Below are 22133 nucleotides of genomic sequence, written 5' to 3'. Positions count from 1 at the left end.
GGGATATGGCACGCAACCAGGGGACCCTAGGTATTGGATGATGGTTGACGGGAAGTTCTCCTATGGAACCCTAGAGACCTGTTGAGCCAGATGCCGTTGAACAGATGAGATTGGACTCAAGTAGACGAATATAACATTGATGACAACCATGAAAGGAATGATCATCCTTAGACAATCAGGAGGTGTTGGTGGGAGGGGAATGTTCCCCCCCACCAGAGAACTTCATTGGGGTAGGCTTATGAGGAAAGAAAAAACAGTCTGCTGTGTGACTAGGCTCATAGAAGTACAAGATACAGAGCCTATACCTGGGGATAAAAGGAGAAGGACGTTGGTTAAATTGGGACGGCAACTGTATATTGCCCAGGACCCAAAGACCAAAATGGACTGTGTGTACTCCTGCCATATGCTGGTAGACAGGAGGGCAGGTCCTGGAGAGGGTAAGAGATGAAATGAACCTGCCCCTCCTGAATTAGCAGGACCACTGAAAATAATTATGAACATCCTGAAAAGAAAAAAGAACTCAGATGATGGCCCTGGAGAGGGCGCATCCAGACAGAGAGATACTGATGCTGCCAGGTCTCCAATTTATAAATAATAAGTAACCCTAACTAGAATGTCTCCCTCTGTTTCCACAAGGAAATGAGGCTGGGAGAATATAGAACCAGACATAGGTGGGATGGTGCTGGTGGGTAAGTATCCTTTCCACCATAATACTAGTACCCAACGCCATAATAATAGGATTAACCCTAGGGATAGTGTACGAAAAAAAAGAGAGAGAATTAGTACAGGGGCTAGAAATACTCCAAGAAAAATGTGCTAACTCTATACCGACTGTTACGGATACCATTATCCTGTGTGTGTATCCTGTGTGTGTGTGTTTCTTTTCTCTCCTTCTCCCCTCACAGGTGAAAATCATCACTCCCCAATCAGTCAAACAATCAATCATCAATCAGAAGACACACCTCCTCCTGTTTCCTACCCTATCACAGTTCCTTCCCCATGGTTTAAAAACCCCATCATTTGTTTGCTCCAGAGCTCAATCTCTTTGTAAATGCCATGTTTGTAGATCTCTGTTTTTCGACTCGCTCTCTTTGTGTCTTAACCTCTCTTTTGTTTGAGCACCTCCATAGCACTTTGTCATCTCCTGTGAGTATTGTTTTGCTTATGGTGTTTGCTGGTGGGAAAAGGGGAAACCAAGACAAGTCGCCCATGGGCATACACTACCCGTAGGTAAACTTTGTTAAAAACACTAGTTAGAACTGGGCGGACCACCCACTGTATTTTTGGTTAGTTAGTTAGCTGTTGTTAAAGTAGGCTAGTCTAGCTTAGGGGTGTTTTTGCATATATATTGTTTCTTTCCTTGGGTCCAGCTCAGCCCCTTTTCCTGCTCCCCCCATTACCGTGTGTTTATAAATAAACCTTGAGTTTGACGGTAGATTTCAGTTGTCCTGGTTATTTCGTTCACATTTTTACTTTGTCACTATAATTTACATGAGTTATGTTACGGGTCTCATTACCATCCCCCCCTAGACTGTCGGGCCAAAAGGGATTCGTATTCGTATAAAGCATTTACAAAAAGACGGGGCACACCCGTACAATGCACTATAACAAATGACTCACTGTGCCCAGGACACCCTTCAGTCAAGCTAAAACAGAAATATGATATTACGAAATGGAATCTGACCTGGAATCATACTAATACCATAGTGGTGCTGTGGAAATCAGTTACCAGTATCACACTCCAAGGGTATATAGTAAATATAACTAAAGGACCAGTACTATTTAATTAGACGTGAGAATGGACGATGTATACATTCATATAAAGGCGGCCAGTGGAGGGGACAGCTGGGTGATGAAGGAAATATAACTGAGATCAAATTGATCTATGATCAAAGTACGGCCAGGCAGTTCACCTCGGGAAAGGGTTGAGTGCCACAGTCCTACTACTGCCTTGAACACCACGACCTGGCCTCAGAAAAGCGCAAATAGCATAACACGTTGGCCTCAGACAAGCGAAAATAGCATAACACGTTGGCCTCAGAAAAGCGCAAATAGCATAACAACACGTTGGCCTCAGACAAGCGAAAATAGCATAACAACACGTTGGCCTCAGACAAGCGAAAATAGCATAACAACACGTTGGCCTCAGACAAGCGAAAATAGCATAACACGTTGGCCTCAGACAAGCGAAAATAGCATGACCATAAGTCACGCATCTGCAAGTGCAGCAATAACAACACCCCGGGGACTTGGCACGACTAGGGCGATAACAGCTGAGAGTGCTACCACAGGCGGAAATAATACTAGCACAACGGCTAGTATGTATGAGGAAGAAAAGATACTAGGGGGATGGTGCACAACTAGGATGGAGACATATATTAAACATTGGAAGATAGTAGACAGACCTGAACTCCAGGACTGTTGTGAAGGTCATGTGCTGTGCTGGGAAGATACAACAGAATTAGACCTATGCGGGGCATGTGCATTTGGTGTAAGGGGAACCCTACATGGGAGATTCAATTGGAGAGGGAGAGACCTAGAGTGTATGTCTAGGTTGCCTAGAGAATGCTAGGGATTGACCTTACTCGCGATAAAGAAGAAGCAAAGTTGAGGATTGTATATGATGGAAAATAAATAGAATGGGATAGAGATACCGGGAGGAAAGAAATGTTGGGACTAAATAATTAACTATATTATACAGGATGGACCCAGCACCCGGAAGGGATGGAGCCCCAAGTGCGCCGATTTATAAAAAGCACACAAAAGGCAGGATGACCAAGAAAGATAGATATGACGAAGTAATTGTATATGAGTGTTGTAAGGTCTGCTTTTGCAATAGTACATGCAACAAAAGTAAATACTGTGCATATAAGGAGGATGAGGAAGAAGCTTGGCCCAAGGACGAGTCATACGTAAACATAATGTTATATGGACGTTTGACTACAAAAGCATCGACAAATGACGGAAAATACTTTAGAAGCAAATATTCACTCCATATAGAGAATAAAATGGACGCAAGCTATGGGATGATACAGGCAGCAAATGGGTCAAGCTTAGGGATAGCATATAATGGGTTGTCATTGAAGAGAAAGGGAGCTAAGAGGAAGGAGTGGACAGATCCTGGAGAGGGTGTGGCAAAAACCAAAAGGGATCTGCCCGCTCCTACACAAGAGGAACCTTTAACTCCTCTTAAACATAAGTGGGACTTCACTGGGCCATGGACGACATCAGCGACCATTGAACAGCAGGGGGAGACACATCAGGAGGATATCATTGATTTCTCTCTCCTGAACCTCGACTCACCACCACCGGTAGAGGAGGTATATAAGGAAAACTAGAAAAGTCATGATCCTCATCAGCATATGAGACAGACCTCATATCGAGCATCATCGCAGGTAAATGTACTATTACACTATACTCTCTTTGACAGACTTATACTATATTCTCTAAGAACTGGTTTAATTTTGCTTAAGTATTGATAATTTAATCACTTTTCTGAATCTACCTGGTTAAGCTCTGTGAACCCAAAGAAACTGAGTCTCTGAAACACAGGGGTCTTAACACCTCTTGATCGCAGACAAAGTAGGCATTCACACAGTGACACATCAGGTCCAGAAGTGATTGGCAATTTCAAGAAACGGCCAAACACCAGTCAGGAAAAGAATATAAAGTCTATGCACAGAGTTGGAAGTGAATAGTATTAGAATATTAGAATTCGGAATCTTAGCAGTAGTACTGAGAGAATACCAATTACGGGAAAGTGACCAAGGGACTGAGCATTTAAGGTAATTTAACTATTTTTGCTATTTAGTCAATATTGTTAGAAGTGTCAATGCATTTAATATTTGCAATATTAGCTGGCAGTAGTATAAAGTGCATTAAGGATTGATTGAGCACTATTGTTGTGTTAATGAAAACTGTATGACCATTGAAATGTGATAACGTGTATAAGACAAAAACAGAGTGATTTAATAAAAGCTAGAAACTTTGACAACTAGGCCAGTCTAACGATCTGGAGAGCAAACGCCTTTGACACTCTCACTGAACAGGAAGTGACACTGGTTATAGGTTAAGGCTATAGCACTAAACAATACTTGATTGTGTGGACAATAAAAAGTATATCAGGGATTAGAAGTTACATCCCAAATATAATAATACTAGTTTCCAAGTGACTACTAGCTGACGAGCATAATAATCAGAGATTATTAGGTGTTGATATAAAAAGGATTAAAAATAGATAAAAAGGACAGGTGGTTAAAAGGAGATCTTAGTATAAACTTAGAGTAGTTAGAAGGAATATAATACTCTAAGGACCCACAATAGACTTATAAAGGGAGTGACAACGTGAACGAAGGAACAAATCCAACAAATCGAATGGTGTCAAAGCTTTTTTTCTAATGGAGTTTTCAAGCTTCTGAAACTGGCCGGTCACACTGATTTAAAGGTAGACTAAGCGTGATGATGTTGCAGCACCGCAGATTGAGATGAGTGCGATGCAAGACGTTGTTCTCACACAGTCACACAGAGTATCCGAGCATGTGCACAGGTGTGCTTCACGCTGCTTCACTGTGGTAGCTCCCTGATCAAAAGAGTGGAGAAGTTTAGAAAGTAGTAGTAAGTGTATGTTGTGTAGTAAGCTGTTAGTAGCCTATGTGTCTCACCCAAAGAATTTGATGAAACCGGCTGCCTGGTCAGCTAACATTAGGTAGCTAACATAGCAACCACTTAAAACAAATGAAGCACATGTTTCTTGACAAACAGGGATACTAGCTAATTATAGTCTGTTAAAAGTATATTTTGGTTAGCAGTTGTCAAACAGATAAAACGGTATCCAGAAACCAAAAAATAAACTAATGTTAGACAACTGGCTATCTAGCTAGAACTTAGCTTACTGTTCTGACTCAGTGGTGCATATGTAACCTATAGCTTGTTTTTGAGATATGTCACCTATTGAATATTGTAAGAGCTTTCATTGTCTGCTTATATGCCCCCGTTATTTGTCCTACATTTCTGACCTGGTGTACAGGGAGAATAATGAAAGAACGGCCCATGTTCTGAATTCTGTTGTACATTTAAAAAGTGCTGAACAAATAGTTACAGTATATCGACGACTCACTCATTAATGTCTTAAACGAAATTATGGCTTGCCTCTTATCCCCTCATCATTCCCTTACGCAATAGTTTGTATATCTCAATTGTTATGTTGCTTATACAGGTCTATCTCATTGATATCTTATTCATCGTTTTAGGCAATGTTGGAATAATTTCATTGTTTTGCTTACTTTGTGTACCATAATGAGCTGATGTGCTTTTCTTGATGAGGAGAAGATACTATATAATGTTGTTGGGTCTGTAACCATGTTTGCCAGAGACAGTCTCTTCCCAATCAAATATTTGTTTTCAGCACAAAGTTCTGTAATAGCCCCAAGTAATTCCAGTTGATATTGTGAGGGATGTTTTGTTTGCGCAATGCACTGTCTGTGCGTCAGTATATTGTCTACAAAAGTGGATTCTCATGATTGTATATTCCTTCCTTTTTAGACCAGATACAATGCATTTGGAAAGTATTCACTTCACTTTTTACACATTTTGTTACGTTACATCCTTATTCTAAAATTGACGAAATATTTTTTTTAATGACAAAGTGAAAGCTGTTTTAAAAAAAAACATTTTTGCTAATTTAGTATTAAACAGATATACCTTATATACTTAAGTACTCAGACCCTTTTCTATGAGACTCGAAATTGAGCTCAGGTGCATCCTGTTTCCATTGATCATCCTTGAGATGTTTCTAAAACTTTTAAAACACAAACCTTGGAAGGAGGAGGAGAGGAAGAGAGGGGAGAACAGGAAGTGAGATGAGGAGAGGAAGATGAGAGGGGAGATGAGAGGAAGAGAGGGGTGCAGGAATAGACACGAGCTAATGAGAGCTAATGTTAACATGATATCACAGCATTAATATAGACTCCACTTTACAAAGCTATTTTTTGTTTGTCATGCTTATCTAATGCCTTTTCACTAACAATTTAACATTCACTAATATACAGTTTTTCCGGTTATTTCACCTACTTCTGATTTATTTCAGGATGTCTCCCCACAGAGGGGCAAAGTATTTGGTTAAATGAATTACTTTATTATACGACACCTTGAAAATGGTTGCCTATACAGCACATAACAAAATAAATGTATGAGTTTCTTTTATAGCCTGTGTTCGATAGACAAAAACTTCAAGCCCAAGATGGGAAGATAAGACAAGAAGGAACTAAGGGTCGCTCAGCAATGAGGAAATTATTCAAATTAACAGATGATACAGCAACCACAGACACACAGAGCCTATCACCTACCCATATTTAATGGGGTTAGTTTGAAGTCTAATAATTGGCTGATGCACACACCTACAGTGCCTTGCGAAAGTATTCGGCCCCCTTGAACTTTGCGACCTTTTGCCACATTTCAGGCTTCAAACATAAAGATATAAAACTGTATTTTTTTTGTGAAGAATCAACAACAAGTGGGACACAATCATGAAGTGGAATGACATTTATTGGATATTTCAAACTTTTTTAACAAATCAAAAACTGAAAAATTGGGCGTGCAAAATTATTCAGCCCCTTTACTTTCAGTGCAGCAAACTCTCTCCAGAAGTTCAGTGAGGATCTCTGAATGATCCAATGTTGACCTAAATGACTAATGATGATAAATACAATCCACCTGTGTGTAATCAAGTCTCCGTATAAATGCACCTGCACTGTGATAGTCTCAGAGGTCCGTCAAAAGCGCAGAAAGCATCATGAAGAACAAGGAACGCACCAGGCAGGTCTGAGATACTGTTGTGAAGAAGTTTAAAGCCGGATTTGGATACAAAAAGATTTCCCAAGCTTTAAACATCCCAAAGAGCACTGTGCAAGCGATAATATTGAAATGAAAGGAGTATCAGACCACTGCAAATCTACCAAGACCTGGGCGTCCCTCTAAACTTTCAGCTCATACAAGGAGAAGACTGATCAGAGATGCAGCCAAGAGGCCCATGATCACTCTGGATGAACTGCAGAGATCTACAGCTGAGGTGGGAGACTCTGTCCATAGGACAACAATCAGTCGTATATTGCACAAATCTGGCCTTTATGGAAGAGTGGCAAGAAGAAAGCCATTTCTTAAAGATATCCATAAAAAGTGTTGTTTAAAGTTTGCCACAAGCCACCTGGGAGACACACCAAACATGTGGAAGAAGGTGCTCTGGTCAGATGAAACCAAAATTTAACTTTTTGGCAACAATGCAAAACGTTATGTTTGGTGTAAAAGCAACACAGCTGAACACACCATCCCCACTGTCAAACATGGTGGTGGCAGCATCATGGTTTGGGCCTGCTTTTCTTCAGCAGGGACAGGGAAGATGGTTAAAATTGATGGGAAGATGGATGGAGCCAAATACAGGACCATTCTGGAAGAAAACCTGATGGAGTCTGCAAAAGACCTGAGACTGGGACGGAGATTTGTCTTCCAACAAGACAATGATCCAAAATATAAAGCAAAATCTACAATGGAATGGTTCAAAAATAAACATATCCAGGTGTTAGAATGGCCAAGTCAAAGTCCAGACCTGAATCCAATCGAGAATCTGTGGAAAGAACTGAAAACTGCTGTTCACAAATGCTCTCCATCCAACCTCACTGAGCTCGAGCTGTTTTGCAAGGAGGAATGGGAAAAAATGTCAGTCTCTCGATGTGCAAAACTGATAGAGACATACCCCAAGCGACTTACAGCTGTAATCGCAGCAAAAGGTGGCGCTACAAAGTATTAACTTAAGGGGGCTGAATAATTTTGCACGCCCAATTTTTCAGTTTTTGATTTGTTAAAAAAGTTTGAAATATCCAATAAATGTCGTTCCACTTCATGATTGTGTCCCACTTGTTGTTGATTCTTCACAAAAAAATACAGTTTTATATCTTTATGTTTGAAGCCTGAAATGTGGCAAAAGGTCGCAAAGTTCAAGGTGGCCGAATACTTTCGCAAGGCACTGTATTTTGCAAGTCCCAGGTAGAGTACAAACTTTGCATGAGGCTCAACAATACACAGCTGACCAGCCATATCACCTCTTACTGTACTACAAACATCCTTCTGTCCTCTGTGAAGATGTCCAGCTCTCAAACAACCACCACTAACGGGGAGGTGGTCATCAACCATGTCTACCCCTATGGGAACGGGATGGGGGTTGCAGTGGTCGCATCTGCTCCTCACTGTCTGGGACAGACGGTCTCCTCAGTGCTGGGAAGTTTCCGGGCAGGGCATCCAAAAACGCTGGGAGTAAGAATTTATGTTTTATATCATTTGAAAATAATTTTTCATTTTGGTTGAATGTATTGGAAGAAGAGAAAAAAAAATCCTGCTTTGTTTTTCTCTCACAGACCATACAGATCATGATTGGTTTGATAATGCTGTTAACAGGAATCGTGATGACTGCAGGACCACAAGTAGACAATATTGGAGGAATTAGTGGAATATTTGTCTGGGGATCTATCATTGTGAGTGAGCTGCTCTGTCTAATAATATTTTTTTACATTTCCTGTCTGTCGTGATGCAAAGAAAACATCCTAATAATTGAATCATGTCATATTTTGAAAAGAAATGCATTAAAAACAATACAGTATGTGCATTTTTTACATGTTTTTATTAAATCTTTAATGTATAATGAATGACTTAACAAATGACTTTTATCAATGTATATGTACATGGCTAGGCCTGTGCCGTTTATACACTCATGCATTTCAGTTTCTGTTGACTTCTATGTGGGAGTAATTCAACTTGAATTTGAATTTTGGTCACACTGTAGTAATATGTTTGTCCCACCCTACTCCCTATATAGTACAATAATTTTGTAGTGTACTATGTAGAGAATAGGGTGACATTTGGTACGTAGGCTTGTATAATATCTTCCTTGTTCCATCTTAGTATGTAGTTGCAGGCTCTCTAACTGTTGCTGCTGACAACAAACTGAACAAATGTCTGGTCAGTATCAACTATTTTTGCCTCAATAAAGTTTAGGCTTTTGATTTATAAAGTTCCACTTTATTTCAAAACATAGAATCTACTTCACATATAGGCCCTCATGTTTTCATTCAACCTGTTATTTTTCCTCCCACAACACAAGCAGTGGGGTGGGCACTGGCGATTCAGCAATTGCGAATTGCCCCTTTAATAAAGACTTGCAATCATGATTGTCAACACACTGTATTTCATATTGCATTTCATTCTTCACAACCAATCATTCATTCCTATGTCCACTTTCTGCTCTGTCCCTTAGGTAAAAGGCTCCCTTGGAATGAATGTTGTTGCCACGGTTACTGCTGTTACTGGCACCATTCTGCATTCTTTAGACAGTGCTGGGATCATCTTTTACCGCTACTACTGTGACTATCCACGCTATCCTTCATACGACACTCCATCCTATATCAACTACCCTCGATCCTATGTCTGTCAACAGTATTGGGTATATACCAAATGCTTATTCCTTTGGTCAGGAGATATTTGTAAATCGGTAAAGGGGAATTTATCATCTATAATCATATTACTAGACTATTGTATGTACTGTTTCATGTTTTTTATTAGTTTAAATTATACCCCATTTGTAGCATATATGTGACATCTCAAACATGCAAGAAATAGTGAATTAGATGCTATTGAGTTAAATTATACTTCTTGTTAGCCCACACTGAAATGGGAGTCAGAGTTTAATTGTACATAATTAATCCAAAATGGCGGTGTAGTCTAGATCACTGCTGTTTCCTGTTCCTCTCTGTCTATAGGTCAGGTCCCAGGGAATATCAGGTGTTTTGGCTGTTTTCTCCATGCTGGAGTTCATAGTGTCCATCTGTGTCTCGTCATTCGCCTGCAGAGCTGTCTGCCAGTGCTGCCGTTCCACCCCTGAGGTGAGTCTTTGGACATAGATTTCTGTCTAAATGTTGTAACTCGTGGTTAGTGTTGCAACCGAAGACAGCACTTGGCTAGTATGGCCTACCACTTCGTGGCTGAGCCGTTGTTGCTCATAGACGTTTCTTCTTCACAATAGCAGCACTTACAGTTGATCGGCGAAGCTCTAGCAGGGCAGAAATTTGATGAACAGACTTGTTGAAAAGATGGCATCCTATGAGGGTGCCACATTGAAAGTCACTGAGCTCTTCAGTAAGGCCATTTTACTGCCAATGTTTGTCCATGGAGATTGAATGGCTGGGTGCTCGATTTTATACCACTGACAGCAACGGGTATGGCTGAAATAGCCGAATCCACTCATTTGAAGGGGTGTCCACATACACTCTATATACAAAAGTATGTTCTGGCAACTGTAAGAGCACTGAGCAGTCATGACACCTGTATATTCAATAATGAATTACTAGAAATGGACTTAAAATTGACATGTCTGTCTTTTAGCAAGTGTTCATCATTGGGAATCAAATACCGGTACCTCATGGCAGCATGACTCCAAGCAACACACCTTACCCTCCTCAGATCAACTACGAGGTATGACATCTTTTGGAGGTTGAACTGCAGGGTCGCCATATCAAATGGGCTGATCGTTATCTAAAATTTGAATTAAAAAGATCTCACCAGTGTCCTAGTAACTGAGTTTCTGGAGTAATATTTTACATTTCCACTGCGAAAACTTTAATTTCAAATTGTGTAATCACCAAAACATTGGTCAGTGTATGAAATTCTGTGGGTCCGTACTTGTGAACATTAGAAAACGTTTGAGTTGAAGTTTAAGCATTGTCCAAATAAAATTGTTGAGGTAGTTGCACGTGATAGAACCAATGTGTATAAACCCTGTATGACTGACAGCGGTTGCTTTATTGAAGCCACGGCCAAGCCGTGGCTGTGCATCTTGGCACTCCTCCAATGTAAATCAAATTGTGTAAGCTATCGAAGTACATTTATTAATGTCTACATTCGTTTTTGACATGTTTATTCTATTACAGACACCTTAATGCATACTTTCACATTATATTGTGTGAGCTAAACTTCAAAGCTCTCAATGGCTAATTACAATCCAGGGTTTATATACATCATTAGATAGAACACTTTCCATCAAAGTTACTAAAACGCAACTATTTTCAACTGAACGATTAGCCCCTGGTGATTTTTGCCATTTGTGACTTTATAATTTTAACCTAACCTAAGCTCTTGAGAACCCAGTCCATACAGCCATAGGGTTCTCGTTTGAACAATTGACCACAGCAGGGCCAACGTGTTAAACTTTCCCGATTCTCTGTCTAACTGTTAATAATCAATGCGTGCAAATACGGTTTTGGAAAATTCTACTTTCATATCACCCCAAAATGATTTTACAAATTCAAAAGACACACTTACTCTGCGCCATTTTAACACAGATTCCCACGGAGGTGTTTTGCATTGCACGTTCTGAGCTAATGGAAACTCGTAAGGAAACAAAGAAACATTGTGTTTTTTCCTTCCCTATATCTGTCTGTCCCCCAGCTCTGTTTCCCATTTTCACATTAATATTTGTGTGTCGTTTTGTTACCTGTGTGCTGACGCTGTTCCTGTCTTGTTCCTTGTCTGATCCTCATTAAATGTTTGACACCCTGTACCTGCTTCTCGGCTCCAGCGTCGGTCCTTACATTATTATCCCAATGCCCCAGGACACTGCCCTGTGTAGGGTGCCGTCTTTCGGATGGGACGTTAAATGGGTGTCCTGACTCTCTGAGGTCATTAAAGATCCCATGGCACTTATCGTAAGAGTAGGGGTGTTAACCCCGGTGTCCTGGCTAAATTCCCAATCTGGCCCTCAAACCATCACGGTCACCAAATGAGAACGTGTTCTCAGTCAATTTACCTGGTAAAATAACGGATAAATAAAATAATAATAAAAAAATTAAAATATTTATGTGGTACTGACTCAAAACTAAATGAGAAGTCACACAACTATATTTTTTAAAATTATGTTTTATTTTCCCAGCATGCTCTACTGCATGTAGATCGGTGGGGGAGGATTTTGTTTTAAATATCAGTTTTTGCATGTACATTGACTGATTGATTGATTCATCTTGTGCTACACAAAGATAAATAACATAACACATTTTCTAATCTAATCCAATCATTTATTTATTTTTGCTCCCATTACTGAAATAGTTGTTCCAGTTTTTTAAATGGCTTAGGTTATCTCCTAACCTTAGCAGCAGTTATTCATTCAAGTTGCAGGGGATTAAAGCTTTAAACTTTAAAAATTTCCCAGGTTTTCCAGAAATCTCGGTTGAAATCCGGGAATTTTGGGAATGTTTCTGGAAATTTGCAACATTACTTAGTGGCCTGTAAACCATGCATTTGAAATAGGGTAAAGCTGGGCCTCAAAATAAGGCCTTATGTATTTTCATGGTTTAAATATAATGATAACATTTGCCTATCAAATCACTTGGTGAAGGCCACAGGAGTGAAAATGTCAAATTTAACAACCACATCTTTGTCACTGACAAATACAGTTATGGGTGGTCACTCCACAATTCAATTGAAAGGGCACACTGGTAAGGCTTAGTGGGGGGGGGGCTACTCAGAATTTTCAAATTGATATAACTCAAATCTGGATCCACTACAGGCAACAAAATCAACAAGTAACTGTACTCTGGCATAAGTGCCACAGGTTTCTTTAAAAAAATAGTAATGAGAGCACATTGGGGTTTACAGTTTGTGTTACACAAAAAAACCTCAGTGGAAATGTGCGGTAAAACAGAAAACAGTAAGTGTATCTTTTGTATTTCTACATTGTTTTTGGATGATAATTAAGCTGAGTGTTCACGGTATCTAAAACCGCATCGCAATCGAGAATCAATTGTTTGTAGATAGAGCATTTTACACTTGAGAAAATCACCTCAGCTATTCAAAAGGGACATGGAATGACTCCAATGTACAGAATTATTTTATTCATTTAACCTTTATTTAACTAGGCAAGTCAGTTAAGAACAAATTCTTATTTACAATGATGGCCTACACCGGCCAAACCCAGACGATGCTGGGCCAATTGTACGCCGCCCTATGGGACTACCAATCACGGCCAGTTGTTATACAGCTGGATTCGATCCAAGGTGTCTGTAGTCTAACACTGCGACACAGTGCCACTACTTCCCCCCGTTTGCAAGAAGTGACATCCCAAAAAGCACCCAAACATTTTACAACCCAAATGGCTCCTATCCTCCCACGTCATGCTAACTGGCTACCAGATGGCACTGCAGTGGATAGCAGACATTTTACGGGCTACTGATCAATTCTGCTATTTTGTGTGTTTTATTTTTTTACATTGAAGGTAACTTTTGCTGTACATAATGTCTCCGTCATCATTTCCTATGACCGAAAACAGCTTCTGGACATCAGTACAGAGATCACTAACCTCGAATTGGATGGCAATTCTTCTTCAACAAGTCGGCAGCTCTGGACATTCTGCTTACTCCAGACCAGGCCCTGGGACTGACCATAACTCTATCCTTCTGATTCCTGCTTACAAGCTAAAACTCAAACAGGAAGTACCAGTGACAAGCTTAATATGAAAGTGGTTTGATGAAGCGGAAGCTAAGCTACAAGACGATTTTGCTAGCAGACTGGAATATGTTCCGGAATTTATCGATAACATTGACAAGTTTATCACATCAGTCTTCATTAATAAGTGCATTGACAAGGTTGTCTCCACAGTGACTGTACGTACATATACCAACCAGAAGCCATGGATTACAGGCAACATCCATACTGTTGCTAAAGGCTAGAGCTACCACTTTCAAGGAGCGGGACACTAATCCGGGCGCTTTTAAGAAATCCCGCTACCTCCTCCTCAAGTCATCAAACAGGCAAACCATCAATACAGGACGGAGATTGAATCTTACTACGCTCTGCAGGGCTTGCAAACTATCATGGGCTACAAAGGGAAACCCAGCCACAAGCTGCCCAGTGACGCAAGCCTACCAGATTAGCTAAATGCCTTCTATGCTCGCTTCAAGGCAAGAAACACTGAGCCATGCATGAGAGCACCGGCTATTCCGGACTACTGTGTAAGGCATTTTTAAACAGGTTAACATTCAAAGACGGATTCACAGACGGATTACCAGGGTGCATACTCAGAGCATGTGCTGGCCAGCTGGCAAATGTCTTCAAATACATTTTCAACCTCTCCCTGACTCAGTCAGTAATACCTACATACCTTGATGCAGACCACCATAGTCCATGTACCCAAGAACGCCAAGCTAACCTGTCTAAATGACTGTTGCCCCTTAGCACTCATATCTGTAGCCATGAAAGGCTTTGAAAAGCGGGCCATGTCTCAAATCAACACCATCATCCCAGACACCCTGGACCCACTCCAATTTGTATACCGTCCCAACAGATGCCGCAATCTCTATTCAACATCATTGTGAACTCCAATCTCAGGTCCCTGGTACTGAACACTTCCCTCTGCAACTGGATCCTGGACTTCCAGACGGGCCGCACCAGGTGGTGAGGGTAGTGAACAACACATCCACCATGCTTACTCTCAACACGGGGGCCCCTCAGGGGTGTGTTCTTAGTCCCCTCCTGTACTCCCTGTTCACCCACAACTGAGTGGCCACACACAACTCCAACACCATTATCACGTTTGCTGATGACACCGGTGGTAGGCCTGATAACTGACAACGAGGAAACGGCCTATAAGGAGAATAGCAGTGACCTGGCAGGACCTCTGTACCAGGCGGTGGTAGAAGAAGGCCTTAAACATATTCAGACTGCAGCCACCCAGGTCATAAACTGTTCTCTCTGTTACCACATGGCAAGCCGTATAGATGCACCATGTCTGGAACCAACAGGACCCTGAACGGCTTCAACCCCCAAGCCATAAGACTGCTAAATAGTTAACCAAATAGCTACCCGAACTATTGGCATTGACCCCCTTTTTCACAAACTCTTTTGACTCATCACATACGCTGCTACTACTGCTTATTATCTATTGTGTTGCCTAGTTACTTTACCCCTACCTATATGCACATATGTACCTCAATTACCTCATACCCCTGAACATCGACTCTGTGCAGGGTACTGGTACCCTGTGTATATAGCCATGTCATCATTACTCATTCCTCGTTTTTTTATTTGAAATAATAATATTTATTTTTCTCTCTGCGTTGTTGGGAAGGCCCCGTAAATAAGCATTTCACTGTTAGTCTACACCTGTTGTTTACGAAGCATGTATCAAATCAAATTAGATTTGATTCTGTCCATAACACTAAAAATTAATATTATGAGAGTGAAATGTAAATATTTTTACACAACTTAAACTAAATAAAAACTAACAATAAAGGTCTGAAAATGAACTGAAACTAAATTGAAAATAAACAATAGCGATGTAATATAATTGCAAGGATGTGATGATCATGCAATATTGACACTCTACAGGCTCAACCCAGTAAGTAATCAGTTTAAGTCATAGATACTGAGCATGTGTACGTACTGTAGCTTTTTTGTTAACATCTCTTTATTGTAGAATTTCTATCATAGCATGCAACCCAAATGGCATCCTAATCCCTGTATGGTGCACTGCTTTGGCCCAGTATACTATATAGGGTATATGGTGCAGGCTTTGATCAAAAGTAAAGCACTATATATTGGGAATAGGGTGCCATTTGGGACCTAACTATAGTTAAGGTCATATGTCCTGTGTTGTTTTCATTACAGACTGGGAACTACCCAAATGGTCCTGTGGGAGACGGTATGGGTACAGGGTTTCAAAAGAATCCCCTGCCTCCTCAATACACTGCTGTCATCCCTTGAGAATTGGGCCTCCGTGAATACATTGTTCTTTTTTTTGTTGAAATTGTGTTCTCTAGGCCTATTTTTCTGATTCAAGCCAGGCAACGGTTAGCACCACATTACTGATCTGAATAATTTGACAGTTAAATATTGATAATGTATTGTAATGCAATGTTTCAGTATAAATTTTAGGTTACTATATGATTGATTTTATAACCTCATGTTTTTGTCATTTCTATCTTTCTTTAATTGATATAATTTAATCATAATTTCTTATATAAAAGTATAGCTGATTTATCAACTAAATTCAACCACTGCTATATGACAGAATATGATGATGCATCATTTTTAATAACACACAAATGCATATTTAACTTAATGTCTTGAAACAATAAAACTGACAGAATTTGTTTTTTGTTTGAAGTCACTTTTATCTTCTATACAATGTAATTAATGACATTCATATTTAGGGTAAATATTGATCTTTAAACTAATGCTAGACCTAAATAAATGTGTATATTTTTGGAGAAGTGGTTGAAGGGTCTGAAAACATCCTGATAATGAGGGAGTGGTGTGTGGATGTTTACATTGGGCATTAGCCTATATCCTTTCTATCTTGAGTGTGTGCAACATTAAAGTTCATGAACAGTCAAAACCATGTGTTTCATGAAATGTTATGATCTTTTAAGAAACCATTTCAAAGTATGATGACCAAAGTATGAAAAATGACAGTTGCTTCTACAGTGCCATTAAAAAGTATTTTTCCCCTTTCTGATTTTCTCTATTTTTGCATTTTGTTATACCGAATGTTATCAGATCTTCAACCTAAGTCAACTATTCGATAAAGAGAATCTGAGTTTATAAAAAAAATACAATATTGTCTCTTATCGATGGCGGTTATGATATTGTTTAGAACCTTGAGCGTGGCTGAGGTGCACCCACGACCAGCTCGGAAACCAGATTGCATAGCGGAGAAGGTACGGTGGGATTCTAAATGGTCGGTGATCTGTTTGTTAACTTGGCTTTTGAAGACCTTAGAAAGGCATGGTGGGATATATATCGGTCTACAGCAGTTTGGGTCTAGTGTGTCTCCCCCTTTGAAGAGGGGGATGACCGCGGCAGCTTTCCAATCTTTGGGATCTCATACGATACGAAAGAAAGGTTGAACAGGCTAGTAATAGGGGTTGCAACAATTTCGGCTAATTTTAGAAAGAGAGGGTCCAAATTGTCTAGCCCTGAAGATTTGTAGGGGTCTAGATTTTGCAGCTCTTTCAGAACATCAGCTATCTGGATTTGGGTGAAGGAGAAATGGCGGAGGCTTGGGCATGTTGCTGTGGGGGGTGCAGGGCTGTTGACCAGGGCAGGGGTGGCCAGGTGGAATGCATGGCCAGTCGTAGAAAAATGCTTCTTGAAATTTTCAATTATTATGGATTTATCGGTGGTGACAGTGTTCCCTAGCTTCAGTGCAGTGGGCAGCTGGGAGGAGGTGCTCTTATTCTCCATGGACTTTACAGTGTCCCAGAACTTTTTTGAATTTGTGCTGCAGGATGCAAATTTCTGTTTGAAAAAGCTAGCCTTAGCTTTCCTAACTGCCTGTGTAAATTGTTTCCTAACTTCCCTGAAATGTTGCATTTCATGGGGGCTTTAAAGGTTGCATATTTGTGGGTTTTAAAGGATGAACTGTTTGTTTAAAGTCCTGCCACAACATTGCAATTGGGATTAGGTCTGGACTTTGACTAGCCCATTCAAAAACTTCAAATTTGTTGCTTTTTAACCATTTTCATGTAGACTTGATTGTGAGTTTTGGATCGTTGTCTTGCTGCATGACCCAGCTGTGCTTCAGCTTCAGCTCACATGTAGAATTCTCTGATACAGAGCATAATTCATGGTTCCTTTTATTGAGGCAAGTTGTCCAGGTCCTGAGGCAGCAAAGCATCCCCAAGAACAGCTTTTGGGAATGTTTTACTTGTTCTTTTCTTTGTCATATAATCCCTCTTTTAAAATATGTATGCTTAACTGGAATGGACTTTTATTACATGCATACTTACCCAGATTGGCCTTTTAACTTCTTTGGGCTGAGATCCCGCTAACGGGATCGATATGACAACAGCCAGTGAAAGTGCCGGGCGCTACTCAATACTGTACCCAGCCATAAGAAGTTTAACATGTATACTTACGTAATTACTTACCTGAAAACTTATCTGAGATCCAAACTAATGTGTAAACGGTATGTTGCTGCTCTGGAGAGGACCTGTGCGTAATCCTCTCTGCCACACCTGTTGAACAATGGAAACACAAACAACAATAACCACAACCATTCATTCTACCACTCAAAAATCACAAATTGTCACTCCCCCTATAGTATTCTAAAGAACAAGTTTCCATCCCCTACTTTCTATTTTTAATTAAGTTATTTCCCCTAACCCAAAAGTCCCCTTACCCTAAACTGGGTTCGTATCCTATTCCCAACCATTCCCCTTAAACCAGCGTTTCCCAAACTCGGTCCTCGGGATCCAAAGGCATGCAAGTTTTGGTTTTTGCCCTAACACTACACAGCTGATTCAAATGATCAAAGCTTCATGATTAGTTGATTATTTTGGGTCCTTAGGACCGAATTTGGGAAACCCTGCCTTAAACCTAAACCCTTACCCTGAACCGGGTTTGTATGCTCTACCCAATTCCTCCTCTGTTATTTTTTTTTACTTGACCTCTTTACATTTTTAATCCATTAAATTTTGTTGTAATAAAATCAACCCTTGTACCTTGCCAACCCTTGTACCTTTACCTTCACCTGACAGGTACATGGAGAAGAAGGCATGAAGCCATGAGATGTACCTACCAGTTCCAAAGTTTGTCAGCGCATCACAAGAGACAAATATATATATTTGATGCAATTTTAATGGTGTTTTAGTTGATTTGTGTATCACCACATTTACTAGAGGATTTTACTGCAACGCTGCTCACTGAATGCAAGTTGCTTGAAATTTCAAAGAGTTGTCAGTCAGCCTCACTTTTCGGATGCTTGCCTTTTGGTGGATCCATTTGTGGTTTCAAGATGGGTGAGAAAGGAATTGGGTGTAGTTGAATCAGTGAAGGTAACCTGTAGTGGACTTGTGATTTTTGTTTGTGTTACTTCTGGTCAGAGGGAGAAGGTGCTTTGTGTCACTCAATTTGGGTCAAGATCTGTTTCTTGTTTTGCTCTTAGGAATAAGGCACCATTGAACGCAGTGATTTCTGGGGTAGCGTTAAGTGTGGAACAATTGAAATTGAAAATTCCTAGTGTTTGTGATGCCTCCTGTCTGGTGCGACGTAGACCAGGTGGGGAGCGTGGTGAAAAATAGGAGTCATTGTCAGTCGTTTTGAATCAGATTTCTGGTCATGTTGCAAGAGTGTGTAAGCGGGAGATTCCAAAATGTGGGAAGTGCGCTGGAGGGCATGCAACAGAGGATTGTGTAGTTTCGGTGGATGAAGTTGTGTGTGTCAATTGTAGGGGTGCTCATGTTACTGGGTATTGTAAGTGTCCGGTGTGAGAGGCAGATTGAAGTGACCAGAGCCAGGGTAGTGCAGAGGGTGTCGTATTGTGAGGCAGTGAAGAAAGTGGAGGAGAATGGGTCAAGGCTGAGTAGTAGATTTGTGCCAGTACAAAGGGATAGGGTAATGAATGAGTTATGCTTCAGCAAGGTTGTCTTCTTAGCGTTCATAGCAACAGTTATCAACTGTACCGCAGAAATGGAAAGTGAATCACAGAAAATAGATGTGGTGGTGGCAACTGCAGAGAAGTATTTGGGTATATGAGATTTGACTTCAGAAGAGTTACAGGGTTTGTTGAGGGGTGGTGTCCCGTCCTCTCAGGCCATTGGCATGGGTAGAAGCAGGAAGCGTCAAAGTAGTGGAATACGGTAGTGGGTTTTAATGAGTGTAGGTGACCACTGCAGAGATGTACCTGGGTGTAGGGCTGTGGCAGTCATGAAATTTTGTCAGCCGGTGATTGTCAAGCAAATAACTGCATGTCTCATGGTAATTGACCATAATTAACATAAACACATTTAGCATCTCCTGGCTTCCAGCCTACAAGTCACTGGTGCAGACCTTTGGAACATCTACATGTTAAAAAGTCTAAGAAATACATGTAATATAGCCTACACCATCACAATAAATTAATTTGCATATTAGCAGACAAGATTTTCTTAGAATTGCACAGCATTATTTGATATTATTGTATAGTATTTAGAATACAATTGAACAAAGCTGAGAAAAATATAAATAATATTTTCTTCAAATGATTTGAGGGTGTGCGCACATGCGGCTATTCTGTGTTGAGTGGTTAACAAAGAGAAAGGTACTCCTATATGCTTAATTTAGAGTTATTTATGTAACTTTAGATGTGACTGGGCTATAGATTTTTAATACATTCTAAGGCTGCATGATGCAACTCTCATGATGATTTGAAAAAATACGCATGAAAGGCATGAGCTCTGCATTGTTTTTTTCACAGGCTGTATACACTTCATTAGTCTCTAATTCACAATTTGTCAAGCACTTGTTTATGCCTAAAATGTCACAGCGGCATCCCCTTTGTGTGGCCGTACTGCCCCCTAAAAAAGTCCATGCCTTTTGCGGCCTTTGGCCGTTGTGCCCTCGGGCTGAATATAATAACTATTAATTCCCTTCTCCAGGCTGCATGCTGCGCGCTCCAAAGAACCTCACACTCACATGGCTCTCCGTGGGTATTTCTCACAGGCTACAAGTGAAGACAGACACATCCGGGACGCAACTGCACCCGTTCTTATCCAATTCCAAGGCGCATATTGAAGATATTGGAAGAACTGTCCACATTTACTTTTCGTCAGCCAACAAGATGAGTAGGCCTAACGAACAGCAAAATCACTAGCCTATGTCAATCTACTATCCCCCAAAGTACAAAAGTTGACCTATTCTGTGCAGGAAATAAATATTCCAAACATAGTTTGGGATGCGATAGATCCCAAATTAATAGAACCACTAGCATCAAAAAAAATGTTTTTATGCAATGAGGCTGACGCAACATATCAGAAGGTTTAGCTTAACGTTGATAAACTATTAGGCTTTTTCTTCACATTATAAGCGAAGATATTGGAATTGCGAGTTGGATGACCATTCAAAAGGTATTTTCCCAGTCGGTGTTAATTTTTTTCAGAGTTTCCAGTTGTTTTGAACTCACTGAAGTCAGGTCTCACAGTCCGAGTTTCCAGATGTTTTGAACACGGCAGAAGTCATGCTGGATTGACAACATGGCTAATGTACTTGAACCTTGAACCTTTTCTGACCCATCATGTTGAATGTTCATCATTTTCAACTTGGAAAAGAGACCCTTGATACCAGACTTGGACCACACACCCACTCCACTGAATAGCAGGCTAGTGATTGCTTCGCAACGCTTGCAATTAGCCACTGATTCCTTCCAAACCACTCATTGTTGAATTTGCGATTTCCGACTTGTTGTTTAATGTTTATGTCAAATGGCCAATGGTTTTATCTATAATCTCTCTTCATAATTTCTCTTCACATGTGTAACGGTGGCTGAGTGATGGGTGAGGAGTCAAACGCAGAGAGAAAAGTAAACGGGAAAAAAACACTTTAATGTCCTTAACAAAGTAACAGGTCCAAACATGGGTGAATGCCCTAAAACACAGGTGCAAAACAAACCCAAAACATAGTTACACAAACCCGGACAGCGAAAACCCAAAACCGACGATACACCACAAACATAACAAACACAACAAGCCCGCACAAACAGCGGGCAAAACAAACTTAAATAACACCCATCCCAAAACCCCAACAAGGAACAGGTGAAAACAATTAGACAAAAACAAATGAAAAGGACAAGGGGATCGGTGGCAGCTAATAGACCGGCGACGACGACCGCCGAGCGCCACCCGAACAGGAAGGGGAGCCACCTTCGGTGGTATTCGTGACAATATGACAAGGATTGATAAGGATTTTCCAGTAGATTGTCAACTTAATTTGTGATGATGACTGCTAGCTGGCTAGCTAAGATTTTTTAAGTATGATGTTGACATGATCAGTCCAATCAAAGCTATGGTATATTTAATGTGATTGAACATCATTTCATCTGTGGCCAATGAACTTGGATGGATGCGCACTTCTAATGTAACTCTATTGCAGAACCATAGGGGCTTGAATTTTCGAACTCTACCTGTAGATTTTGTGGTGATGTAGTGTCCCCATGAGTGACAGAACACTGAGCCAATCACTGCACAACTAGAGAACATTACCAACCCTTATGCTCCATATTTTACGCTGGCTACCCCACAACCACAGAAAGCAGTGAGATAAGCTGAAACACCTGCAGTTTGGATAAG

General features: G+C 40.5%; 1 protein-coding gene across 3 annotated transcripts; it reads left to right on the top strand.

Annotated features, from left to right (window-relative positions):
- Nucleotides 1-3205: 3205 nt before the first annotated feature.
- LOC139422129 (membrane-spanning 4-domains subfamily A member 4A-like) lies at nucleotides 3206-16542 on the top strand. Of its 3 annotated transcripts, none has more exons than XM_071173280.1 (8): nucleotides 3206-3395; nucleotides 8134-8304; nucleotides 8406-8522; nucleotides 8950-9006; nucleotides 9302-9487; nucleotides 9804-9926; nucleotides 10426-10515; nucleotides 15697-16542. In XM_071173280.1, exons 1-8 carry the CDS (start codon nucleotides 3363-3365, stop codon nucleotides 15790-15792), a joined length of 873 nt encoding a protein of 290 aa, XP_071029381.1. In that variant the 5' UTR covers nucleotides 3206-3362; the 3' UTR covers nucleotides 15793-16542. The 3 variants fall into 3 exon arrangements, with proteins under 3 accessions (XP_071029381.1, XP_071029382.1, XP_071029380.1); XM_071173281.1 differs by having other exon boundaries at nucleotides 3302-3785; XM_071173279.1 differs by lacking the exon at nucleotides 3206-3395 and having other exon boundaries at nucleotides 8056-8304.
- Nucleotides 16543-22133: the final 5591 nt, after the last annotated feature.

The sequence above is a fragment of the Oncorhynchus clarkii genome, chromosome 12 (genome assembly GCF_045791955.1).
Source record: "Oncorhynchus clarkii lewisi isolate Uvic-CL-2024 chromosome 12, UVic_Ocla_1.0, whole genome shotgun sequence".
Lineage (NCBI taxonomy): Eukaryota > Metazoa > Chordata > Actinopteri > Salmoniformes > Salmonidae > Oncorhynchus > Oncorhynchus clarkii.
Note: the sequence above shows the minus strand (reverse complement) of the source record. Positions and strands in the feature narration are given on the sequence as shown.